This window comes from Prinia subflava, chromosome 2 (assembly GCF_021018805.1).
Source record: "Prinia subflava isolate CZ2003 ecotype Zambia chromosome 2, Cam_Psub_1.2, whole genome shotgun sequence".
Classification (NCBI taxonomy): Eukaryota; Metazoa; Chordata; class Aves; order Passeriformes; family Cisticolidae; genus Prinia; species Prinia subflava.
This window is the reverse complement of record NC_086248.1, coordinates 49,950,322-49,974,946: the sequence shown is the minus strand read 5'-3', so window position 1 is coordinate 49,974,946 and position 24,625 is coordinate 49,950,322. Positions and strand designations below refer to the sequence as shown.

At 37.9% G+C, this 24,625-nt stretch overlaps 1 protein-coding gene across 1 annotated transcript in view; it reads left to right on the top strand.

Annotated features, from left to right (window-relative positions):
• MAN1A1 (mannosidase alpha class 1A member 1) overlaps positions 1-24,625 on the top strand; it is a 141,424-nt gene that overhangs the window by 32,712 nt on the left and 84,087 nt on the right. The window contains exons 2-3 of the mRNA XM_063389891.1: positions 4,028-4,124; positions 13,352-13,467. Coding sequence (XP_063245961.1) covers positions 4,028-4,124; positions 13,352-13,467 — 213 coding nt within the window. The remainder of the gene's footprint in view (positions 1-4,027; positions 4,125-13,351; positions 13,468-24,625) is intronic.

The following is a 24,625-nucleotide window of genomic DNA, read 5'->3' as shown; positions in this document are numbered from 1 at the left end:
CAGGGGTTGGTAGTGATTGATCTCCAGAGCATCTCTCCTTTCTAATCCTAGCCATTCTGTGATTTTTTTAATATATAGTAAAACTAGAAGGACTGAGGGATGCTTCTATGCAAATGTAACTCTGCCTGTTAACATCCTGGAAGACTAATATGGAATTATTTAAAATAATTTCATTAGTTGTACTGTAGAGAAGTTTGAGAGTATCAGGAATCACATAGTCAAAAGCTGTTAGACTCTCCCTCATTGGGAATTTCTCTTTTTAACAGCATCAGTAATGTTGTGTTGATATGCCAGATGTTCTCAGTAGCTGTGATCTTCAGAAATTTCAAGTGATCAACAGCACTTGTACAAGTAGTCAGAGATGTGATCAAAAGACTCTTTGTGAATTACCAGAAAAAATATCAGGAGATAATGATTTGGTGATAGTCTGTGCAAACAAAAAGGTGAAGATTGCAAAGATAGATGGATTTCTCAAACAAACCCTGTTAAAATTCACTCCCAAAGTACCAGTGCTAGGAGTTTTGTCTAAGCAAAGAATTACCTGGGTGAGCTGGGTAATTAAAATTGCTCCTCAATACTTTAGAACCTTTTCATTCTTACATATAAAATTAAGCTGTTTACACATAGGACATTAATGTAGTGGGAAACTTAATATAGTTTGGTAATTTCCATGGGAGAAAAGAATGTAGAGTATTTCTGATGTATTGAATCCTAGAAACTGAGACTTTTTGATAGGTTAGAGGCCCAAAGTCGCTTGTAGCAAGGCAGTGTTGATTAAGGTAGCGTTCTTTGGCTGCTGTATCTGTGGGCTCTTTGCCCAGTAACACGGTAACACTAAGTGCTGGCAACTTTTTTCTAAAGATCCAGTCACGATTGTGTCTAGTTGGAATGAATCATTTCTTTTGAAACACCAGAGGGCTCACTGGCTGCTTTTGGAGCTGCCTTTTTCTTTCAGTGTATGTTCATAAATCTCCAAATGTTGAAGCAAGGATGTCCTAGAGGTGTTTTGTCATAAGAGTAAATTTACTAACTGACCTCAGTGGTTTTGTCTAAATCTACACTTTCTGGAAGAGTTCTAGAGAATGTGTTGATTAGCCAGAAGAGGTGAAGTTGATCTCCTCAGTAAATTCTGGTAGGCTTTTTCCTACTGGAGTATTTCCTTAAACTTAAGCAGAGCAGTGCTTTGTGGTTTTTTGTTTGTTTGGCGGGTTTTTGTCTGCTTGGCTTGTGGAATCCACACATTGTAATTTCCTAGGAAACAATTACATAAATGTACCTGAGTAGTTAGCAGAATGGGAGGGAATTTTTCTGAAAAAAATCCAGCTACTCATCTGGTGTTCATTGGCAGACAATAATAAATGTTATTAGAAGGTAGTGCCTACTGCCTGGGTTATTTTCCTGTCTTACTAGCTAGGGGTTGACAAGCAATAGGGTAATCAGAGTGGTTTCTGCTACCAAATCACACATCCATTTATGATACAGTATGATTGAAGTGTCAGTCCATGGGGAAAAATTAAAGGCAAGTGATTACATCTATAACATCTTGTAGCATCACACACTTTGGGACTGTTGTGGCTGGGCTGAACCGGTCTGGAGCTGTTCCTGCCCTTTCCTCTTATTAACTCTGGTACTCAGGACAATCTGACTTGAGGAATCAGACAAGACAAAAATGATCCTGAAAACAACAATGTCAGTTGCAAAGGTTTCTGTTTCCTGAACTGACTTGGTTTGGGAATAGATAACCACTATGTTTCTTATGCAAGAGAGGTAGCATAGATATGCTAGGAGAAAAAGGTTGGAAAAAGGAGTTGCTTGAGCAATTATAATGTTGTTATAATACTACATCTTTAGGTCCTTTGATTCAGACCACCTGATTACAAGTTTAGTGTATTGAAAAAAAAAAAAAAAAGCCCTTCTGAGTGGTGTGCCCTGGTTAAAATTAAGCAATTGAAAAGATTCTGCTGTTATTGCGTGAGAAAATAAGCTTTGACAAAGCATAGGATTCAGCCTCCTGAAATTTCTGAGAATTCATATGTTAATATCTAAAGCTGAGCTTGCAGATCTGGGATATGATGGCAGGGCAGAATAAGTCTGTGTAATAGACAAAATTACCAGAAAATTTCAATTGGTAAATTAGAAAATATTCTGTGGACAAATGATTGGTTTCGTGTAGTCTTGATCCTTGGAGCCAGGGATTGGGAAAGCCCCATAGTCATAAAGTCTGCCAGTTGGCTGTCTATTACCAGTTCTGCTTTAAGACAAAAAGCTCCATCCTGGGAGAGCTCCTAAGCCATTCTGCAGTGAAGTCAAGCAATGGACACAGCTCCTGTTCTCCTGCATATCACTGCCATCCATGGCCTGAGACCATTTCCACAGGGCCTCTGACTTGCTGCCTTTCAGCTGAGATCTGACACCAGGCTAATCTTTTGGTTGAAGATGCTCACATATTAACTGCTGTGCCAGTTTTTGTATTTGTAAATCTGGACCTGTAGTGTAAGTTAACATCCGTGAATTTTCTTGCAGGATAGATGTGCATTTTTTTTCCCATTAGTAGTGGAGAAGTGTTTATTCTCACAAGTATAGCAGTATTCTAGGAAAAACTGTTGTCATTTATTATGGTATGGCTTAATGCAGATTTTTAATTGACATAATTTCTCTGTGGTTTGAGCAAAGGAAAGAGGAAGGGAGAAAGTGCAGGATTACTATTATCAGCATGTCCCAAGGCTGCTGCTTTTAAATTTAGGATTGTAACTGTTATTTAACAGAATTATCCTTGACACTCATGGCCTCAAGAAGAGGTCTGAAAGCAAGGACAGAGCAGTGTGTCATCTGACAGCCTGAAGCAGTATCTTTGAAAAGGTCTGAAATTGTCACTTTTTGTCTGGAAGATGACCTCTGGCATTCCTAGCACTACTCTGCCTTGTGGAAGAGGGGAGGAGGGACAGCAAGGAGGCACAATCTTTTTTTCTGTTACATAAAGTCATCCTGCTTGTGGTGGCCTTTAAAGAAGACTCTTCCTGAGCAGGTGTTAAGAGGTGCTTGGCAAGGGGAGGCGTTGCACCTGCTGGAGTGGCAGTGGTTTGTCACCAGGCCTGCAGAGCTGTGTGCATTCTTCTCACCACATGTTTGGGGAGGGGCAGGTGGGCTCCTGGACATGCACCTGGACCACCCTGAGAAAGGACAGTTCAGACCAGATATGTCTGGTGATGGTGGTGGAGAGTGTGAGCTATTTTTGAGTCAACCCACTCCCCTGGCTTCTGGTGTGGAAGCCCTCTGCTCTTACCACAGCACTGCTGTGCTGGGCTCTGCAAAGCTGAGCTGTTTCCCAAAGCAGTATTTATCTGTGGTGCACCTCTGCTCGAGCAACATATGGTTTGGTAGTGATATGTTTAGTTGTAACGGTTTTCATCTCTTTGTGTAGAATGACATGTGAAAGTAACTACAGATGCATTTATAAGTCATAAAAGATTGTACTGTAAGAAACCCCAAAACATTTCTAGCTGTTCTGCCTGGCCACTTTACCATCCTTCTACTGTTACTAGCTGTGCTGAATTTGAACCAGCTGGTTTCATGCAAACAGGTCTCTGCCAGAATCTGAAAACTACTGGAAGTTTTATATTCACATTAAAGAAGCTAAAGGTTCTCGGGGAAAAACCTTCTTTAAAAATGTTACTTCCCTCAGTTTCTGAGGTATATGCTTAAGGGAAATAAAATCTCAATTGAATTGATATATTACACAATGAATTCCCCTTCTAAAAATTAATTAGAGTGTGTCTTGACCATAAGCTTGTCGGTAACAGAAGTGGAGAGGACAGTCCTGTAATTCTTAGAGCAACCATCCCACTGCCACCTGGAAAAGAGTGCCACTGTTATTCTTTATTGAATATTTCATAAATCTAATGCATGCAGCAGGAATTTGGTGAAGAATTGAGTTAAATGTTTTTAATATTGGGAATATTCTCAAGTTGGTGTTTGCTGTGGCCTCCCTCTAAATCAACATTATAATCCTGCTTTCATTTCCCTACAGATGATGAAGCATGCCTGGGATAATTATAAGCGTTACGCATGGGGATTAAATGAACTGAAACCCATATCTAAGCAAGGACATTCAAGCAATTTATTTGGTGAGTAGAGTGTATTTTTGTGCTTAGTGACGTTAGCATAAAACAGTAAATCAGCTGAAAAGCTTATAAGTGATAAACATGTTTTCTTTCTGCTCCCTGTCACTGCAGCATGATGTTTCTTGCTTCTGTTACGTATAAAAAGTAACAGTAAGTGAAGGTGCTTTCTGTGACTTTTATAGATTAGTGTCTGACTGAGAATAAATGGAGCATGGCATTGCTGCATGATAAAAATATAGTTTTGTTGCAATAAATACTGTTCTGTCTTAAACATTTACTATGGAAATCATTGATGCCACATTCAATAAGTGGGGAACTAAGGGGGAAGGGGTGGAGAAGAGGAGAAATCCTATACAAAGAGCAAACAACACTCTCTACAGTCACAAAGGTAGCTGAAGTTGTGTGCAGTTCTTAGGAATTTATTTCCATTCCTTATAAAAATTTATTGACTATCAGACTCCCTTATCAGGCTTTCCTCTTCATTAATATAACTGTTGTTTGCACCTCTAAATATTGTACAAGAGATCTTCAATAAAGCTCAAGTTGTTATCAGTGTAGAACAAATATGGGACTGAGAAGTTCTAGTAGGAGAGGCACACTGTGGAAATCCAGTGTAATGAGGCAAGACTTCCTCGGTGTCCAAGTGGGACTTGTGGCTGGATAAATAGTAACTGAAGAGAAACAGCATTCTGAGGAAACATAAACAAACTGTCCTATGAACTGTCATTATCTTCAGTTTTTCAGAAAAATGAAGAATTAAACTGTTTGACATCAATTTTTCTATTCAAGTAGTTTGTTTTCCAAACAGAAAGCTAAAAAAATGACTAATTTCTGTAACTGAGATGAAATCAATACATTATTTTGATTTTAACAGGAACTTTGTTGAATGTTTGCAAAAGATAGTTTGAAGTGGAAACATTTCCTATAACAGCCTAAATAGAGCACTTATCAAATCCACAACTATATTTGGAGGTTGCTTAGAGACAGCAGTTGTGATTACAAAAATAAGTTGAAAAATACAACATCTACATTGATCTTACTGCACTGCTTGGCTAGCCCAAGGTAACATCAAAAATGTTAAGAAGTAATTATTACCTAGTTAGTTAATGGACTTCTTTCTGAGTTCTTGAAACCAGAGTAATTTGAGTTAACTTCAAAGTTGAGTTGTCATGTTTCTGTTTCCTTCTCTTTTCTAAAAATGAAAATTGCATATTGTCTTCTGGAGAATGATAATTGTGCAATTTAATATATTTGAGGAGCTATTTAATGGAACTCTGTTTTCTTGCAGTACAACAAAATGGCATAAAATTTCTCAAAAATTAAAATGCTTAATGTAGTTGCATTTGAAATCAGAAGTGGTATAAAAATTGCTAAGGTTTGAGTTAATAATAATATTGCATGTATTCACAGAAAAAGCTGTACATGTATTGACTTGTGAAATTCCTAAGCAGGAGTTCTGTGGATCTTGCATAAGTTTAAGTCACTTGAAGCACAATTCTCTGTGAAACAGGACGCGTGTTGAATTGAAAAATAAAACTGCATTTAAAGAAGTAAGAGCCAGAGTGAGTCTAAATGTAGATCAGTTTCTCATCATGGTCATCTGGTATAAGATCTTATTGCTGAGATGTTTTCCTTAGGAGCATCTTCAATCTTATTGATCTTGGTGCAAATCAAAATAAACATTAGGTCTCCTTCTGCTGTACTGAATACCAAAGAGCAGCGTATCTGCAAACAGGTCTGCCTCATAAGTTACCCTTGGCCAAATCCATAATTGCCTTTTGTTCTTTACAAACAAAACCTTGTTTCTTTAAGTGTCCTCAGATGACAAGATCTGATCTGTACCTTCATGTTTGAATTCAACAAATACCACCTTTTTCATAAAAAAATAAAAGGGTGATGTGTTTGTGTTCTCGGTTTCTTTCCTTCACAAAAGGATGGACAAGTTTCCTTATCTTCTTTTTCTCTTTTTTTTTTTTTTTTTTAACTTGAAAATGGTTGACTAATTTAAGGTAATTCTAAATTGTATTAGTAGAGAATAGGTTACCTTCAACTCTGTGTCCTGTGAATTTCCTCCCAGCCTTCAGAAATCAAGTAAGACCTTCAGTTCACTGTCATCCATCATAACTATCTCCAATTTACCAAGCCTGTCTTTTCTTCTTGCTGCCAGATCTCAGTTGTTTTAAAAATGCAAGTTTCAAATTGTCTTAGTATCAGTAAAATACAGCACATTTCATTATGCACTGTTTGATTTTAAGCACTACTTCTTATTTGAACTGATTGCTGCATTTACATTGCTTTGCGTATACTGGGAGTGGCCGTAATGTGATAAGGACTTTCAGTATCTCACTGTGAGGAACAGCAGAGTCCAGTGCTGTGTGGTGCTTTATGTTGTACAGCTCTCCTGACACAGAAGGGGAGAGTTGTTTTCAAATGATACTGCTTCTAAGCTTATTTTTGAAAGTATAAATGCATGGCTCCTTTCTATCTCCATTTTGCAGGTAGATTATAATGTCTGCTGTGTCTTGAGGGCAAGTCATAACTGTCATGCTGTGTTTCTCAGAGGACAAAAATAAGATGGCATTTGAGAGGTGTAATTACACGTAGATGTGGCTTAGGAAATATCATCATGAAATACAGATACAATACCTAGGCTAGGAGAAGAGGAAAATGGCCAGTGGCATGTTGATGGGAGAAAGGGTAGGGACAACTGGTGGTTCAGATTTTGGGGGAAGGAAAAGAACCCTGCTTTAGCACCTTGTACAAATAACTAGTAGTAGAGCTATTCCATAGCTGAGGACTTCTTGCTGAACTTGGAAATTACTTTTTTTTGGGACATGGGAGCAAGTTGTTAAGTCAAGGAACCGCCTTGATCTTGCTGGTATTCTGCAGGCAGTGTGTGTGGAAGGGTGTATGTGATAAGCTGACAAAGTCTTTAGACTGGCAGACAGTAGATATATTCACGTTATGAGTAGAAGTTGCTATCTCTCACATGAGCACACCAAGGATAATATACTCTCAGAGAAACACTGAAACATAAGTGAACTGAAACATTTCTCCTCAAAGCCAGTGCCACATAACATGCCTCTGACCATTGGCAATGTCTTTTCAGCACATCCACACAATGTTTTTATTTCCTTTGTATTTGCCATGTTAGGTTTTACCATGTTGTAGCAACTATTTGAAAAGACAGAAATATTCTTACTGGTTTAATTCTATGAAGTGTACAACTGTTTCTAGATTAATCAAATAAATTTGAATAGCTCAGCATCTGTTTGCACCATAACTGTCCATTAGCAAAAAAGGGCATATCTCCTGGTAAGACTTCTTTCATGAGTTCTAATTCTTCTCTGACTATTCCTAGTAGAAAGTAGGCCCTGAGTAAGTGCTGTTAGGTTTTAGTACTTTAACCTTTATGTTTCAGGTTACTGTTAACAGTGTTATCTAAAGCAGAGATTTATTAATTTACCTTCCTATTACAAAAGTGGCAAAATCACAATTTTGCCCCTTTTTTCATAGCACTCTACCACCAACTGCTCAGACTAGGAGCTATTCCTCTCTAAGCTTTGTGAACTAATTTTAAATCTAATGAGTGTTGCTGCACTAGCAGAGAATGCTTTCTAGAAGTGTTTTCTGCACTTAAGTGACTGTAACTAAAGGGCTTTTTTAGTTATCTGAAGCTGTGTTTCATGTGCAGTATTGCCAGTTTGATATTGTAACTTGTGGGCATAGTATAATTAATATCTGCAAGTGAAAAAGTACCTTTTCTGGAGGCAAAAGAGAGGAATTTAATAAACACTCACAATCTGCAAACCCCAAAGTACTATAATTTATTTAGTAAGATCCTGCTCCTCCCACTTTGAACTGGTTTTTGTCGTTTCTTTTATGGAGTGGTGAGGTATATGAATATTTTTAAAGCCTGCCAAAATTTATGTCCAAAACTGTCTTGGTAGTGTATAGCAGTGTGTCTTTTCAAACTCTACATTTATTAATATAGCCTAGGCAATTATTTGTGCGTGTATTTAAACAATGTATTATTTAAATTGAAAAGATTCAAAATCTTCCCCCCATCCCAGTCTTGTTTATCTTCACTGTTCCTGTTCTATTCCTTGGAATTTTGTGGTTTGGTGTGTAGTTTTCATTTTGAAAGAAAGCCTGGCATCTATCTCAACTAAATTAACTTATGTAAAGAATAACATTAGCAGGTACGTGGATGAATTACTCAACACAGCATTTTTGAGAGGAGGTCATGTTGCACAACAAAGTGTATTGTCTTTTTAGATTTCCAAAAAGCATTTCTCAGGCTTATTGCTGGCCTCTTACAGGAAGCAGAATCCATTGCTGCTGAGGCCACACTCTCAAATTACTCATCCCAACACTGAAAAATCAAATGACCAGAGTGAAATTTGGCAGTGCAAATAAGCTACTTGAGGTAGCTTTGACAATGGCAAACTGTAAACAGTTCCACAAACCAGAGGGATTTCCCAATAGGCGATAATTGCGCTTAGAAATAGAAAATATTCCTAATTTAAACTGGCAGTTAGTGAAATGTGAGATATAATTCTGAGTTAATACACAGAACAGGCAGACTTGAGCTCATAGTAAGTAGTAAATCTTGACAGCTTTCCAGAGCAATACATGGGTGTCCATAAAAAGTGGCATAGATGGGATGAACAAGGATTTATTGTTCCTTGTGGGGAGTGATATCCTTTGTAAGGAAGGGGTGGAGATAGCAAATTACTAGGCAGCATGTTCAAACAAAAGAAGGTGGTTCGTAACAAAACATGTAGCTGAGCTGCACCACGCCAGAAGTGTGGTGGATGCCAAAGGCTTCTGCAGGAAGCACAGAGATAAGCAATGAAAGAAAAATTATTTGAGCTTTATCAAATTCAAAGACCAGACAGGCTCTGAAATGCACAGATTCCAGTATAAAATACTGGAGATTTAGAAGAGAATTCTAGAAATACCACTATATTCTTTCATGTTACACATATAAAAAGCTAGAATTGTTAAAAATTGAATGAATTTTTCTTTCCTCACTCTTACCAGATGCTAATAGTCACTGAAATTAAAAGTGTTAATATTGCTGAGGGTTTGCCAGTACTTGAGTCAAAGAGTTTCATGTTTTGGCATAGCACACTTTAATAATTAATCACTCTTGACACTTTAAATTGCTAATGATATTGGATAGGAACCTTTTCAGTGAACTTTAAATAAAGGAAAACACTGTTCTAAGATATGAGTCAGCTTTTGCAATGCTCCAAGAAACCTACAGCTCAAATCAAAATGTTACTTTAGTCAAACCTATATGTATTCTCTAATGTCAAGCTTGGTGTGCAAGGGATGGGAGCAAATTGTAAACTATTAAGTGCAATAGCATGCACGGCTTCTGAAGTATTCAGACTCTGAGTATTTCAGACTCTTCTGGCTGTATCTAAAAGCCTGAGCTAGACAAATGAGAACTTATTTTGGCACACAAAAGGGCTTGGCCATAAGCCAGTTGTGATTCTTAAACCATATGGCCATATAAGCTCAGTCACAGAGCTGTGCTAATAAGGTTGTCATTCACATCCAGAGCAGTTCTCCCTGCAGTGGCACCCTGGAAACTCATACAAAGTTATTCATCCTCTGATCACTCTTCTTAAACTGCTCTTGCTGCCCTGTCCTGAGATGTTACTCCATTCTCTGATGTAATCTTTTTTTTTATTTGCATGCACATGCACTGGCAGTGTTAGATATTAAAAAGCATGCCATTTAAGTGGGCTGACTGTGCATCACCCAAAGGAGATATAGGCTACCTGTGCTTTACATCATACTATTCTGAAATGTTGGTAATAAGCCATTGTGGTTAATAGTCCACAAATCTTGTTAGCAGGATGTTCTTTTTTGTTTTCTTCCAGATCATTGCTTAAGATTTTAAGTGTTAAACTGGAAAGGAAGCTCTGTAGATGCTTCTCGATAGTCTACTGGAAATTTCTTGTTGACTGATTTCTTTTGCATTCTTTTCAGTTAGTAGAAGGCTATTTTATGTGTTCTCTATTAATCCCTTGGCATAAATGATGCTGTTAGTAAAGAGGAGAGATTAAAGTAAAGGGTTAACAACAGAAGTAAAATGGATCATATATTGAGTACTTGGTCTGGGGGTTTTGATAGAGACTAATAATTCTTCATTTTGGTAGGCTTGTACATCTGGTTATCTCTTTTATCATCAAAATTACTCCCTTTGAGCTTATGTTTTATGAGTTTCAAATTCATTTTCTTGAGTATATATATACTTGTACCTTGAGTATATATATACTTGGTTTTTTAAAAGTGTTTGCAAAATATATATGTATTTACCTGATGTCTATGAATTTTATCCAAGTATTGTTTGTGGTGTCTTCTTCCTGCCTAGGGCAACTGTGAAACTCTGCCATGGTGACTGCAGCTTTGCTGGCACTCTGTAACACGGTGCCCACTGTTGGTCAAATTTATAGCAGTGTTGTAGGTGTATAAGAAAACAGTCCTCTTGTCCAAATACTCTGTGTCATCAGTGTGTACTGTAATTGCCTAGCAATAATCTTTGCTTCGTGTAGACCATGACTGCTGTGTAGTTCCTTGGGAATGTTGTGTAGGAACGAACAACAGTGATAACTGTATTTACTAATTTATGTGCTGTGCTTTGAGAAGCATAGCTTATATAGGCTTGGGAAATATTTGGTCTTATCCTGTAATGAGAAACGTTCATTAATTTCTTTGCACTCCTTCCCCCACCCCCACCACTGGTTTTTCTGACTGGTTATTAATGAGCTGTTCAGCATCACAATTTCCATATTACTCTCCAGTTTAAGTTGGCCTGTTGACTGACTTGGCATAAACTGCAGTTGTTCAAATCATAATTCTGGCCTTTAAACTAACTCTTTCCCTGTTGTTTTGTCTTTCATCAAGAACTCAGAAGTACAGCTGTTTGCGACAAATTTGACTAATTGTCACATTAATTACATTAAACATTTTATTCTGTTTTCTAGAGCCTTCAGAATAATAGCAGAAGTTATTTCAAATAAAGTAAGATCTACTTGAGATCCTAACATTTTTTCCTGTCTGTGCTCTAAGCAGGCTACATAGGCCAGGTTCAGGAAAAAAAAAACATAAGTAGGTGACTCCAAGGGCGATTTTTCAATAAGGTTTCTCCTTATTTTCTCCTCATTTTCTTCTGACTTAGTGGTGGGTTGCAGCTCAAGTACTAATCCTTAAAACTGAAAGCTCAACTGTTGTTGGTGGTGTTAGTTGTATTACAAGAGGATTATCACAAAGAATGTCTTTGCATGGTGAGCCTATCGCAATCCACTGAAGCAAATCAGGTTATAGATGATTTTTCTGTAAGTAGAGCTCAGTTGTAAAGGTTCACTAGGAACTGCTTTTGTTCTATGGAGTTACCAGACATCTCCAGAGCTTTGGCAGTAGTGTTCTTTAGCAGATGTCCTCCAGCAGTTTCCACTCTCACTTTCTCATAAACTCAGGAAAAATATAAGTTGCTTAGCCAAGTTTAAAGGAATACTTTTCCTTTAATATTAGAGAAGGGCAGCCAAGTTCCAAATAAGCTCTTGGAGGATATGATGTTGTTCTTACCAAAGTACGCTGTAGTTTTATTAGTGGAATGTCTGGGGGAAAATGTAGAGATTACTTCCTTCAGAGTAGGAAAGTGACATTCCAAAAATGGGTGGTATAAGCAGCTGCTAAAATAGAGAAAGTATCTGATTCTGATAAGCGTACTAAATAATTGTTGTTATAACCTCAAGTGTTTTTTGTGTTTAAAGTAGTGGAAATGGAAAATTATTTTCTACATGGAAGCTTAATTTAAGAAAGTGATGTCAATCCTACTATATAGAGCTCTCCAATCACCTCTATTTCATGTGAAAGCAGAAACCCAAGATGGCAGTGAACACAACAATTGACTGACACAGTAGCCTTCTGTGTTAAATATGAAAAATTGAATTCTGATATTTGATAAGTTTACAAAATTAAGTTTACTTTTTCATCAGGTGTTTTAGAGACAAGATGATAATCAAGTTCCTTAATTAGTTGTAGCTACTGTCTTGTTATTCCCCTGCTACAGCCAACTCCGGAATGAGTAGTCAGCTATTCACCTGACTCATTAGCCCTGCTGAGGGAGACGGGGATTCGACCTAATGACTTTCTCTGTTGATTGCAACCTAAATTATTTTGTAATTCTAATTGTTTACTTCTGTATCAGAGTCTTCTCTAAAATATAACTGTGGTTTTCCATTCATTATGAAAACTGCAGGAGCCACGCTAGGAAATATAAATTTTAGTAGAGTGGTCAAAATTGAATTTTTGACATTATCCCATAAATAGGAATTGAAACTCCTCCTAGACAAAAATGGTGTTTTGAAAAGGTCAAGGTAAATTTGAAGTAAGCACGGGAAAGTATTTTGAGTGACTGTATTTTCTTGAACCTAGCTATCCTTGTTAACCTTTCAGTGCAGGATGATGAACATTTAATCCATTCCAAAGCCAACATACTGATGATATTTCATCTTGCAGTGGTAGGTCAAGGCTAGCTCTTACCCATCTCTGTCACAGAGGTAGAAGGGTGCCACTTTTGCAGACCACCAGTGCCTTGCTCTGCAAACCAGTGCCTTGCAGCCCCTCCTGAGATGACAAATCCATGTGTGCAAGTTTGTCTTTGCCCCCCCAGTGCTATCCTGTGCAGGTTTTATGGTGGTGCACAATATCAGAAAAATTGTTTTCCACAGACTGTACCTCTTAAAAGGCTTTCCTAACTGAAATGGGATTAGTACTCACCAGCTTCTTAAGGCTTTGTGTATATTATTGAGTATAAAAACAGGAAAGCAACTGATAGTTTTTGTTCCAAACTGGAAGAAAGAAGAATTTCTCAGTTACCGAGATTTACTGGGGTTTATATCATTTTAAGGTGAAGTGTTCTATCAGTGGTTTAAAATGCAGAATTATGGCAGAAAATACAGTACATTAGAACAGCTCTTCAAAAGTTCATTAGTGGAAGAAATACTTAAATATTATGATGTTGTGTTGTGGCATGGGAATCAAAGTGAGGACTGTGAATTACTAGTTACCACTTGAATGCTTATGCACCCAGTTTTTAATGGATTAATTGAAATTGGATTTTGAAATTAGAATTAATTTAAATTAATTAGATCTAACTGAAAAGTCTTCTGTTGGAAAGTAAATCACTGGCTCTTCATGTATTTCAGGTAACATACAAGGAGCAACAATCGTGGATGCCCTTGATACACTATACATCATGGAAATGAAAGAGGAGTTCAAGGAAGCCAAGGAGTGGGTTGAAAAAAACTTGGATTTCAATGTGGTAAGGAGCATTGCTGATTAACATTTAATGCTCTGTTTAGTCTCCAGGGGTTCAACTGAGGACTGGGTTCTAGTACTACAAGTATGATACAAGGCTAAAGAATTTAGATCATTGATCAGGCAGGAAGCTGGAAGTAAGAAATTTAGTGCTCTGCTTATATGCTCTTTTTCAATAAGAGAGGTTTAGGTAGATGGAAGGCAGTGAGCTGGACTGAGGGAAGGAAGAAGGAAACAGAGTATTGGCCACTCTAAGGTAAAAACCAGGCTTTTCAGCTTTTATGGATAGAAGAATTGGGACCCTTCAAGCATTAATTTTTTCATTATGTAAACATTTTACATTTTCCCTTTATGAAATCTTTCACAGATTTTACTTATGTTTAGAGAAAGATACATGCCATACATACCACTTAGGTTCTTTTGTCTACTCCTAGTAGAGTTACTTTAGGAGTACTTTACTACTAGTAAAGTTGAGTATCATGAGTTAGGCTGAACTATTGGCACAACTGAGCTGCTTTGGTCTTATGAGGCATCAGGTCTTCACAGCTACATGTATAAATGACCCTATTAAGTGGCAAATATGCAGCTGAGGGCAAAGTTCATTATTGAAGCTTTTATTCTATAAAGACCTTGAACAAGCAGGAACCTCTTCAATTAAACTGAGAAGTCTTGGGTTTGGTATTTTTTCTTTTTTTTCTTCTTTGGTTTTTTTTTTTTGGGTGGGGGGTAGACAGAGGATTTATTGTTGAGTACAGAGAGCACCTCTGATTAGTGTAATAAAGTAAGCACAGTACACTGAGCATTTAAAAGCTCTTGTAGTTGACATGCTTAATGTTAGAAACACTTTCTGAAAAAAGTACTCTTTCTAATAAGCTATGCAAAATTCAGGTTTAATCAGGTTCTCTTCCATGCTTGAGAATTAATTATCCTTTTAAGAAGGAGTTAATAAGAGTGGATATTACATAGTTTATATAAGCAGTAATTTAGTATGCATTTATATTTACATTTTTAATGTAAATAGAGGATATTAAACAGTGCTCCTGCATAGTGTCAGAAGCCTGAATGACATACTGACTTTATTTTGTGCATAAGAATTTTTTTTCCTAAAGGTGTTTTTGTAATATTAAATCCCTGTCTTATTAGCTTGGTGTTATCAAGATGTTTAAAAAATAGGATAAGACAACAGGAAACAACAAACTCCACTTAAAAGGTTGAGGTGAGCTCTACTTGGAGGAACATTGTAAAGCGTTGTAGAGTGACTTACATTATTAACATCAAAATCTTTGGGTTTACATAAATCTTGCTATATTTGGTACTGGAAACTTATAGATGGTATTGCCTAAATTTCATCTTTTTAATGCACCTGGTTTTTTTCTCAGTAATGCTTATAAGCTAAGAAAATGTCAGAAATTTTGTATTGCATTAGTCGGTCAATGCAGGAGTCAAGTAGACTTAGCAAAGCAACTTCACAGATAACGCTGACATGTGTCACTAACAGTATATTGTTACTGATATTCCTGTAAATAGCAGCCTGGAGTTCGACACCTCACAAAATTATTTTCATAATACTTCAGAATCATATGTAATTGAATTATACATTGGCATTAATAGTGAGTACATGAATTTTCCCAAACTGGAACAAGGAAATTAAAATAAATAACTGCAGTGCCAAATTTAATAATGGATATCCATTTGTTTAATGGCTGGATTGGTAGATGCTACTCTACTTGCACTTTTGTTTAGTTTTCCACTTTAAGTATAGCCTTTAGATTCAAATATGATTTTGTATTTATATCTTACAGTTCAAAGAACAGCAGTTCTCTGTGTTTAAGCATTTATCACCTATCAGGCCTTACATGACATAATCTGCAAAAATGTTATGTACCCTGTTACTTGCTTCTGTCTTAGAAACCTTTGTCCCATGAAAGTGATTTATTTGGAATAATTAACACACTGACATATCCTTAAGAATTATTTCTTCTGAATAGTATAAACTTATGTTTGAAGTTTCTGATAATTTCCTGGGCAGTGACTGCTTAATCAGCATATTTGGCCTTTATTTGTATAAATATGATAAGTTTTTATCTTTGTTTATTCTTAGAACTGTGTCTTTCAAATCTTTAATTTTCTTTAGGATGTTCTTTAAAAAAAAATTGCTGTGACTGTATTCTGTAGCAGAAATTTTTCTCCTTATGATCTGTGTAATGCAGCTGAGTATAGGAGAATTTTGCAAATTCTAGAAGATACTCATCAAACTATATGGCCAGCACTCACATCACTCTCAACACCTAATCATAAAAGTTTCCTAATGTCACTTTGTGAAGTAGGCACTAGTTTATCTACATGAAAGGATTTATGGAATAAAGATGACTTAATGGGAAATGGCAACATCTCTTTATGCGTTAGATTTCAATCTCGCAGTTCAATGAATTAGATGTCAGGGTTGCTCTTCTTTACCTTTCCAAAGATAGGTTTTGATTTTGAAGGAAAAATCTAGTTAAGTCAGTAGCTCCTTTCTTGGCAAACTTGTGCATTTTAGTAAGCTTGTCAGTGGGTATGTTTAGAAGCTTTCCCTTTTGGAGTGTAACACAGGCTGTTTTCATTACAGCTGTATCTGGTAGCCCTGTGATGTTATAACTGAGATATCCACTTTGCAATGCTTGGAGCTTTTTTATGTCACAACTGCTGGCTTTTTTTTTTTTTTTTTTTTTTTTTTTTTTTTTTTTTTTTTTTTTTTTTTTTTTTTTTTTTTTTTTAATTGAAACCTTGCTGAAGTTTCAACTGAACTGAGCCATCCCTTCAGGAATTAAGTTGCATTTTCTGAGTCTGTCAATATTATAAGAGATGTAGACGTGCTTGTACTTTTGGAAAGAGTTGGCATTTGCAGTGACTAAATCCATGGTCTTAGCTTTGAGTAGCAGCATGGATATGTGCTCTGTTCTCTGTTAAATCACTTCATCTCTCTGGGGGATTCATCTTTGCTCTTCTAATTAATGTAGCCAAGGCTTTGTTGACCTCCCCACACAGGCTGCTGCCCACACGCCCCTTCACAGTGCACAGCCCAAGGCTGCAACATCTGGGCTGGGCTGTGGATCAGCAGGTTACCAGGGAGGAAAAGGGAACCAGACCTTCGAGGGATCTCTAGGGAGCTTGGCAGTTTCCTAGCTACAACTACGCACTGCTGCCTGCTCCTCTGCTCTTATTTTTTCATATTTGTTTCAGAAGTTGCACACACACAGAGCTTTCTGAAAGAGATCCTGTACCACCCCCCACTTCTGCTTCACACTGGGGAGGAAAAAGCTATTGGTCTCTGCAGTCCAAGAGCCACATAACATTGAGTACATGCTTTGGAAGAGAGAGAGAGGAAAAGGGATCTTAATGAGGCAAATGAAGGGGTCAGGTGTCAGGGAGCAGTGGTGCAGGAGCTGAGCCACATGGCACAGCAGTGAAGGTTTGGGAGTTGTTAAGGATTGGAACTGATGGTGCTCTGCATCTACACCCAAACGCAGCCCAGTATCTTTAGGTTGAGTGACAAGGTGATCCATCCCCCTCTTCTTCAGTCCTGCTAAACTCCTGTGCAAAAGGGCAGTCTTGCCTGTACTGCCTGCTGGGAGCAGTCCTCGGTCTACACAGCATCCTAAAGCGTGCTCGGACATTGGCTGGAACAACAGGGGCCCACACCAAGACCAGAAGGTGCTAGCAATCAAATTGTAAGGGGGACAGGGCTTGAATTCATCCCCTGACCAAGTGACCGGCTGTCTGATGGAAGTGTAGCCAGACAGGATCAGAATGGGAACAAGGTATGGAGCAGGAGGCCATGCCCTTGTGCAGATAAGAGGGAAATCGGGAATGTGTGAAGGGCATTTCATTATTTGCTCTCAAAGAGAGGTACTAATGAATTGAAGAACTGCATATAGAGAAGGGAATGAGTAAGAAGGTGAGGGTACCCATGCTCCTAAACATGCTCTTAAGCTACTAATGGTCTTAATCAAAGTTGTTTAGAGGTCAATCAGTCACTGTATCTGATTTTATATGCCACTTTTGAAGCTTGAAGGCTAACCTACCACTTCTGATTTTCATCTTTGTGCTTAGCTCAGCAAATCTGAGTATCTTTTAAGGAGGTTTTGTCAGCAGCTTCAGGCAACCTAGAAGTTTTGTGAGTGATATGTCTATTATTTGGGAACTGGAAAAGAGTTGGTAAAAGTAGAGAAACTTGAAGTTATGGCGTTTTTTTCTCTACTGTCATATATACACTATCATACCCCCTTTCCAAGGTCCCAGCATAGCAAATATTTGCATCTGTAATAAATAAGGCTTCCAGTGTTTATCATTGACTCAGCTGTACCTGAGGTGTGGCAGTCAGCCACAGGACAGACTTCCAGACTTCAGTTTGCTTATTTCAAACTTCAGCGTTTACAAATCTAAATCCTACTATTCTCAAACCGTAGGTATTATGATTCACATATGTATTTAAAAATCTACAAACTAATGTTCTGACTTGGAACATTATAGTTTTTTGGCTCTTTATTCTTTGTATTTTTCCTCTTCAAGTGAGAAAAGCAGAAAGTTTCCTAATACAACAATTTGGAACAGCTCTCCCATTAAAAAAAAAAAAAAGAAAAAGTTGTGTGGGAGGTGTGAGTAAATGTATAATGGGTCAGAGAGAAATCTTAAGAAATCCAGCAGTTGAAAATGGTTCTTTAGTTTGTGGGACTATTTGATTACTAGTTTGCCACATAATTTATTAGTACATTCTAAATGCCAGACTTCAAAGTGACTTGATTTTGTTTTGATTATGTATAAGGACCTATTTTGATGGGTTAAAAGGAGATCCCGCAAATTCATTACTAGACGCAGTTCTTTCGCTGATAGAGTTCATTAATGCCTCCAGTAGCACTTTATTTTTCTGCCTGTTGAAGATCTTGCAGTTTGCCATGCAGGGACTTCAGCAAGGTTAAATAACATGTTATGCAACAACCAGGCTTTGACACTTGTGATAAAAAGGTTGCTAAGATTGTTTTCCATGCCTTCAGGAACTGAATATTTTTGCAAGCTGCCAGTGACTTTCATGTGTGGAATATGAATGAAACTTTTTTCCCCCACAATTGCAAGTAATTAAAATCTTGTTTAATTACACTAGTTGAAAGTGAGCTGTTGTAGGACTATCCATGACTCTATCATACTTCCTGGGCTGCTTGAAAATGGTAGGATTTGTTGCTGTTCCCAACCTTTGTGCTTCAACAGAGGAATGTTATTATTTAATAGCAATAATAATTACAAGTTCATCTCATTTCACAGGAAATGTGGGCCCTTTGTATCCACTTTTTAGTCTGCAATTATATACATTATTCAGCACTGTTCAGTGTAGGGTCCCTGGTGTTCTCTTGCACAGCTTGTTAAACTGCAGGGTATGGGCTGCTTGCCACGGCGTGTGTGCGTGGGGGGAGTTGCTGTATTCCTTGTACACAGGAGCAGTAGATGGAAATGCAGGTGAGATAACTGAAGTTATACACTCTTGGTGATACAAGAACAGGAGAACCAAAGGAATGAAAGTTTTGGAAGGAATCTTTGCAATAGAGAAGACTGAAACAAATTATATGTTAGGATTTGTGGCATTATTTTTTGTTATCTTTATAAAAACTAAGAGAGTCAGCTCTTTATCAAACATAAATTAAGGTGACTGTCGTGGTTGCGGGGGAGGTGAATTTTTTCCAGGGGGATGTAGGCAGTCCAATCAGTGATCAGCTTTTCTGCTGGCACCTGGATTGGTCACTCGGAGGTTTGGACACGCCTCTGAGGACACAAAGAGTTAAAAGCAGGAGTCTGAGGGGCTCGGCCTCTTTTTCAGATCCTGGTTTCAGCAGAGAGACGTCTCAGGTCTCCTTCCCCTGCCCGGCCACGAGGCTGGGTGGGGGAGGGGAAACACGTGGTCGGCTCAGGTAAGCCAGAGCCCCGGGGGGAGAAGAGAGTGGACAGGACTGGAACTGAGCTGCCCCGTCCAGGATGGAGGGGTGGAAAACTGTGGAAGTGTCTTCTGTGTGTGCTCACCCCCCTCTACCCCCAAACTCCGGGAGAAGGTGCCCAGCCACTTGGGGGTTGCCGAGCCTGGGAGTGCCTGAGCCTGCACCCTGCCGAGAAAAAACTGTTAACCCTTGCTTGGTAGAAAGAAACTTTTCTTAGACATTGATTCTCATGACTGATGGTTTCGGAGAGAGGGAAGCGGCCTGAGACTGAGATGATAAAGCATGATTGGAAGGAACCCGATGGAAGAATGAGAGGAGTAGCCTTCTGAGCTGGACTTCTCTTGCATAATGTCAGCCATGGACTGAACTTAAGTCTCTTTTAAACATAAACTGCATTTTGGGGTGGATGCAGCTGCCCTTGCTTTTGCTACAGTGACTGGCACTTGAAGAGTTGGAGCGAGCAGAGAAGAGAGGGGGAGGGTGAGGTGGTGCCCTCTGCCCTCAGGGCAGACCTGCTCCTGGAACCCCGGCCCCTGGGTAAAAAGGGGAGAGCTCGGCATGCAGCATCCTTAAAAAGCCCTGTATGCAGCTTCAGCCTATAGACAGCAGTGAGAGCACTGGACATAGGAAAAAGAGAGTGTCACCCTGGCAGACTTCTCTGGGCGGTGCCACGGGTGACATGGGAACACATAAGGAGTAGACCTGTGTGTTCTAGAGAACAGTCTGTGGTGCGAGAGAGACTCCTCTCTCCCTTGCTGAATTGAAGATTAGTTTTTTTTTGAGTGGTGATTGTTTGATCTAAAACCCAAAGGTTGGTCTGTGAAAAGTGATGGGTGGGGAGGTAGAAACTGGGAGAAGAAATGTTCTAAGAAGTTTTTATTTCTGTCTCTGTGTTTAAGAGTATTTCTGTCCCTGTTCTTATGTAATTAATAAAGTTTTGGTGGGTTTTTTTTGTTTTCAAGATTTAAGCCTGCTCTGCTCTGTTCCTGATCACATCCCACAGGAGTTGTTAGAGAAAAAACATATATTCATGGGTGCATTAACATCTGGCCAGTGCCAACCCATGACAGTGACTTGATTATTGGGAGTGCATAATCCGTGTAAAGATAAATGATGACTTGATTATTGGGAATGCATTCGTCTGTGTAAAGAGCACACAGTATTTTTTCCACTGAAATTTAAATGGCAGAACATGTAACCAGTGCTGCCAGTGAGTGCCAGGTAGAACCTAACACTGGCGTTGTGTTTCAAGTGTTGTGTTTATAAGGGAGGGTGACTTCCCATGAGAAAATACAGATGGAAATTGTTTTGGCCTTGGTCTATGAATTGTGGAGAGGAAGATTATCAGGAATGAGATCCATTATTAAGCAAATGATCCAGAAGGATACTGGTACTGATTTTTGGAAATCTGGAAGAGTTGAATAGGCAAAGGCCTTCAGGAGAGCCTAGTTGTCAGTAGTTTATTGTCTGAGCAATGTTTTCAGATAACAGCTGTTTGAAGCCACAGCAGTTTACCAATTGTATTCTTAATCCTCTGGTTTATGCAAAAGTGAGGGAAGCTGAGTGGTGAGATGCATCTGAGATCAAATTGGTCCTGTCATAGATTTGCAAATAAAATAGAAATGCAGAGGAACACAGGCTAACTAATAAAAGTCTTGTCACTTTATTCTGCCGGCCCCCTCCCCATTTGGTTGTATTTGTTGCTTTTTGAAGATGGGCCTTGCTAAGGCATTGTCACTCTCCCTTTCTTTAAAAGGAATTAGTATAATAGATTTTCTACCTATATCTATAATTTTCTCCAGCATCTTGAGTGTTTCTGAGTTACGGGTTTTCTTCTACTTAAAAAGCAATTTTAACATTGTTTTGGTGTTATGTGTCTAGCCAACAATATAAAGGATGTTGTATGTCTTTGTCAAAATAATTTCATCTTTAGAAACTAACCAAGGAAACAGATGAAATTCCTGAAACTTGTCACAGCTTTGCTCTTGCACCACATATTGGATTCATACGTTGCTTTTTGTTTTCTATTTTTTCTCAAGTACAGTGATCAGATGTCAAAATTTCTCTGAATCTTCTGTGGTACTTGGACTATTCCATTTATGGTTCAAATAGTGAATGATAAATTACTGAATAAATAGAAGATGAAAGACCCAATTACTCACATTCAGCAATTAACATAAAAACCCTGTAATTAAAACAAAAACATGTTCTTCCCAATACACATAACTCTTTCCCAAGTATCTACAGACTTCCATAATCATTTCTAAAAGGGAGGCCTGCAAATATCAGATGAAACTTGATGTTTAGATGTTAGCATAGATGTGTAACAAAGATGTTTCAGATATTCTCATATGCAGCACAGTCTATTTGGGGAACTAATGTAAAGACCATGAAATTGGAAATTATATTTTTGAACAACTAGCAGTTGTTCAGAGCTGTGTTTTACACTTGATACCTTTAAAAGGGAACATTGTAGACATCTTAAAATATACATGTCCAGTCACTTCACCTTACAGAATTTCCATTAGAAATAGTGGCATTAATTCAGCCACTTCTCAGATTTGCTATGCAAGTGATACAGTAATTGTTTGAAGGAGAAGGCTAAATTTAAACTAAAAAATAATTCTCACCTCTACAGATGGTGAAGTAGAAATTTTGTGAAGTTCAGATGAACATTTTTCTGATATATTTTGGTACTGTTAAATGGCTCATAAAGTGCTCACAGCTTGATCTGAGCGCAAAATAAATAATATTGCTTACTTAGAATTTGACTGCTGAGTAGAAATCTACAGACTTATTTGTGCAAACTCTATGTGCACGATTAAATATATGAAAACAAGGTAATGATTAGGGTGTGGCAGCTTCAGTGTGTCGTATCATACAAAAATCTTAAAAATCAAACCAGGAAGAAGGGTAAAGTTGGTGTAGCAGAAATCTATTTTTAGGACAAGTTCATTTTTCTTAACAGACTACTTCTTCGCATAAACTTTCCATGTGGAGATGTTTTCTTCACATCAAATTATAAAACTTTAATTGTTTTGCCAATTACTGTTATTTGTGTGCTGAGAATAATACTAACCTGGTACAGTGAGTTTAAGAGTAACTATGTATCAGGCATACAGCTTTCAAATCTACCATTAATGAATGGTAGATTTGAAAATGGTACTGGTTTAGTGTTTGTCTGCTTCAGTGGCTTGCATAAAGATTTTGGTAAGAGGCAAGTATTTCAAATGAAGGTTCAGAGGTTCAAGTGATCTAATGGGGATCTGATAACATTAGAACAACGGTTGCATTCAAGAAATGTCCTGAAAGATCACCCCTTCAACCAGTATTACAGTGCAAGTAATCTTTGTGGCTCAACAGTCAAACCTTTATTCACATTACTTCCAAGTAGTCTTCTTGTCTGTAGCTGATTTCCAGAAGCAGATGTCAGTGCACACATACTGAGCCTTCCTTAAAGGGCCTTTGCACTACTTGAAAGATAGCAATGGTTTTGTGAGTTAAGTGGTCATATTTAAATCCAGAAAGGCAAAATGTAAAGTTCTGGAGACAAAATATTCGGGTCATACACCACTCCATTTATTTCAAGCAATTGAAAATCAAAAAGTAATTTAATTCAGTTCTCCAAGGAAACACAAGTGTCTGGGATATCTGATTAACTCATTTCCTCATCTGACACCTACCTCTTTACAGCTTCAACCTTCCCACATCAAAGAAAGGTACTTGATATGTGCTAAGGCTAGGATTGAAATGGAAAGAACCTGAACTTCTGAAAAAGGTTCATATATTCATATTCTGATACTATTCGTAGGAGTTTCAGCTAGTCAATCTCCAGGGAAGACAAGCCGCCCCTTTCACTCATTTAATCATTCTTTCTTCAATCAGATCAGGTCAGATCAGCCTTTCTTTAGTCAAATCAGTTCTCTACTAGCTGTCTTATATGTTGGATTTGAAGGTATTTCAAATTTCTGTATTTAGTGTACATGTACTATAGTTCCTACACAAGTAGCCTGCTTAGCAGGTGAACAGATGCATCATCTAGTTAGTTCAGATTTCTAGGGGATTTAAATGTTTTTACATCACCCCTCCTCAGGTTTAACATGGATCATGGCATAATAAAAATTCATGCACAGGAATGTTAAAATTGAGGTGAATACCTGTTTCCATTTGCCTTATTGTTGCATTCAGTGATAGAATGACTGGACGCTTGGAAAGAGAAATAACAGGTTTTGAAAAAAAAAGACATTTTAGAAACAGAAATTGAGCTGCAAACATTAAATTTTGTTGTCTCTTAGAAAGGATAAGAGAGGACCAGTGGGGGAGAGCAGTGACAGATTTCTAGAATACTGAAAATAAACCTGAAAGAGTGTTATGTTCTGAACACTGCAAGACAGCAATATAATTTTGCAGTCCTAACCTATGATGCCAGTCTGAGTTTTCAAGAGGCAGATGTGTGTGATGGCTTTACTTTACTTTACTTACTCTGTCCCTTTGAATTGTGCTCACGTGTATTAAAAAAATATGCTGGCACACACATATATATATACACACTATATTAATTATATATTAATCAAAGTAATTCCGAAGGAAATTATATCTTCTTTTTAGAGGGGGAAGTGCAGAATAGATTTTAGAAGAGAAAAGTTGAATTCCTGAATATAAACCAACTAGCTTTGTAGCAAATCTGAGAGTGTGTTTACAAAAGCTCACTAACTCTGCAGTGTCTAGATACCTTTTCTTAATCAGAGCACCTTGGAAACTGGAAAGCACTAAGTAATATTTAGGTAGCCTAGTGCTGGTTTGTTTGTTTGTTCTGTAAAGGCAGTTGACTACAATTCAAAATCCGTAGAAAACAGGGAGCAACTTCTTCCCTCCTACGTAAACTGACATCTGAGTGTTTAAACTGGAAAAGCATAAAACCTAGCTGAATGAAAAAGGCCTGCAAGCCTTTTAGTAGAAAATCCATCAGCTCCACCATGCTTTGATTTATATTAAATATAGCTATAGTGTACATTGGCAAATAGAAAAGGGAAAAGTGACTCAGTAGAAGCAAGAGCAACCCTGAACCCGTGAAAGTCAAATGCCTTTTTATGTGACCAAAATTTTGAGATACTGTTGGGCACATTTTTCTGCAGAAATACAGAAGTATAAAAAGTAATATCCCATAAAAAGCAAAAATGAAGGAACTTCACTAGATCA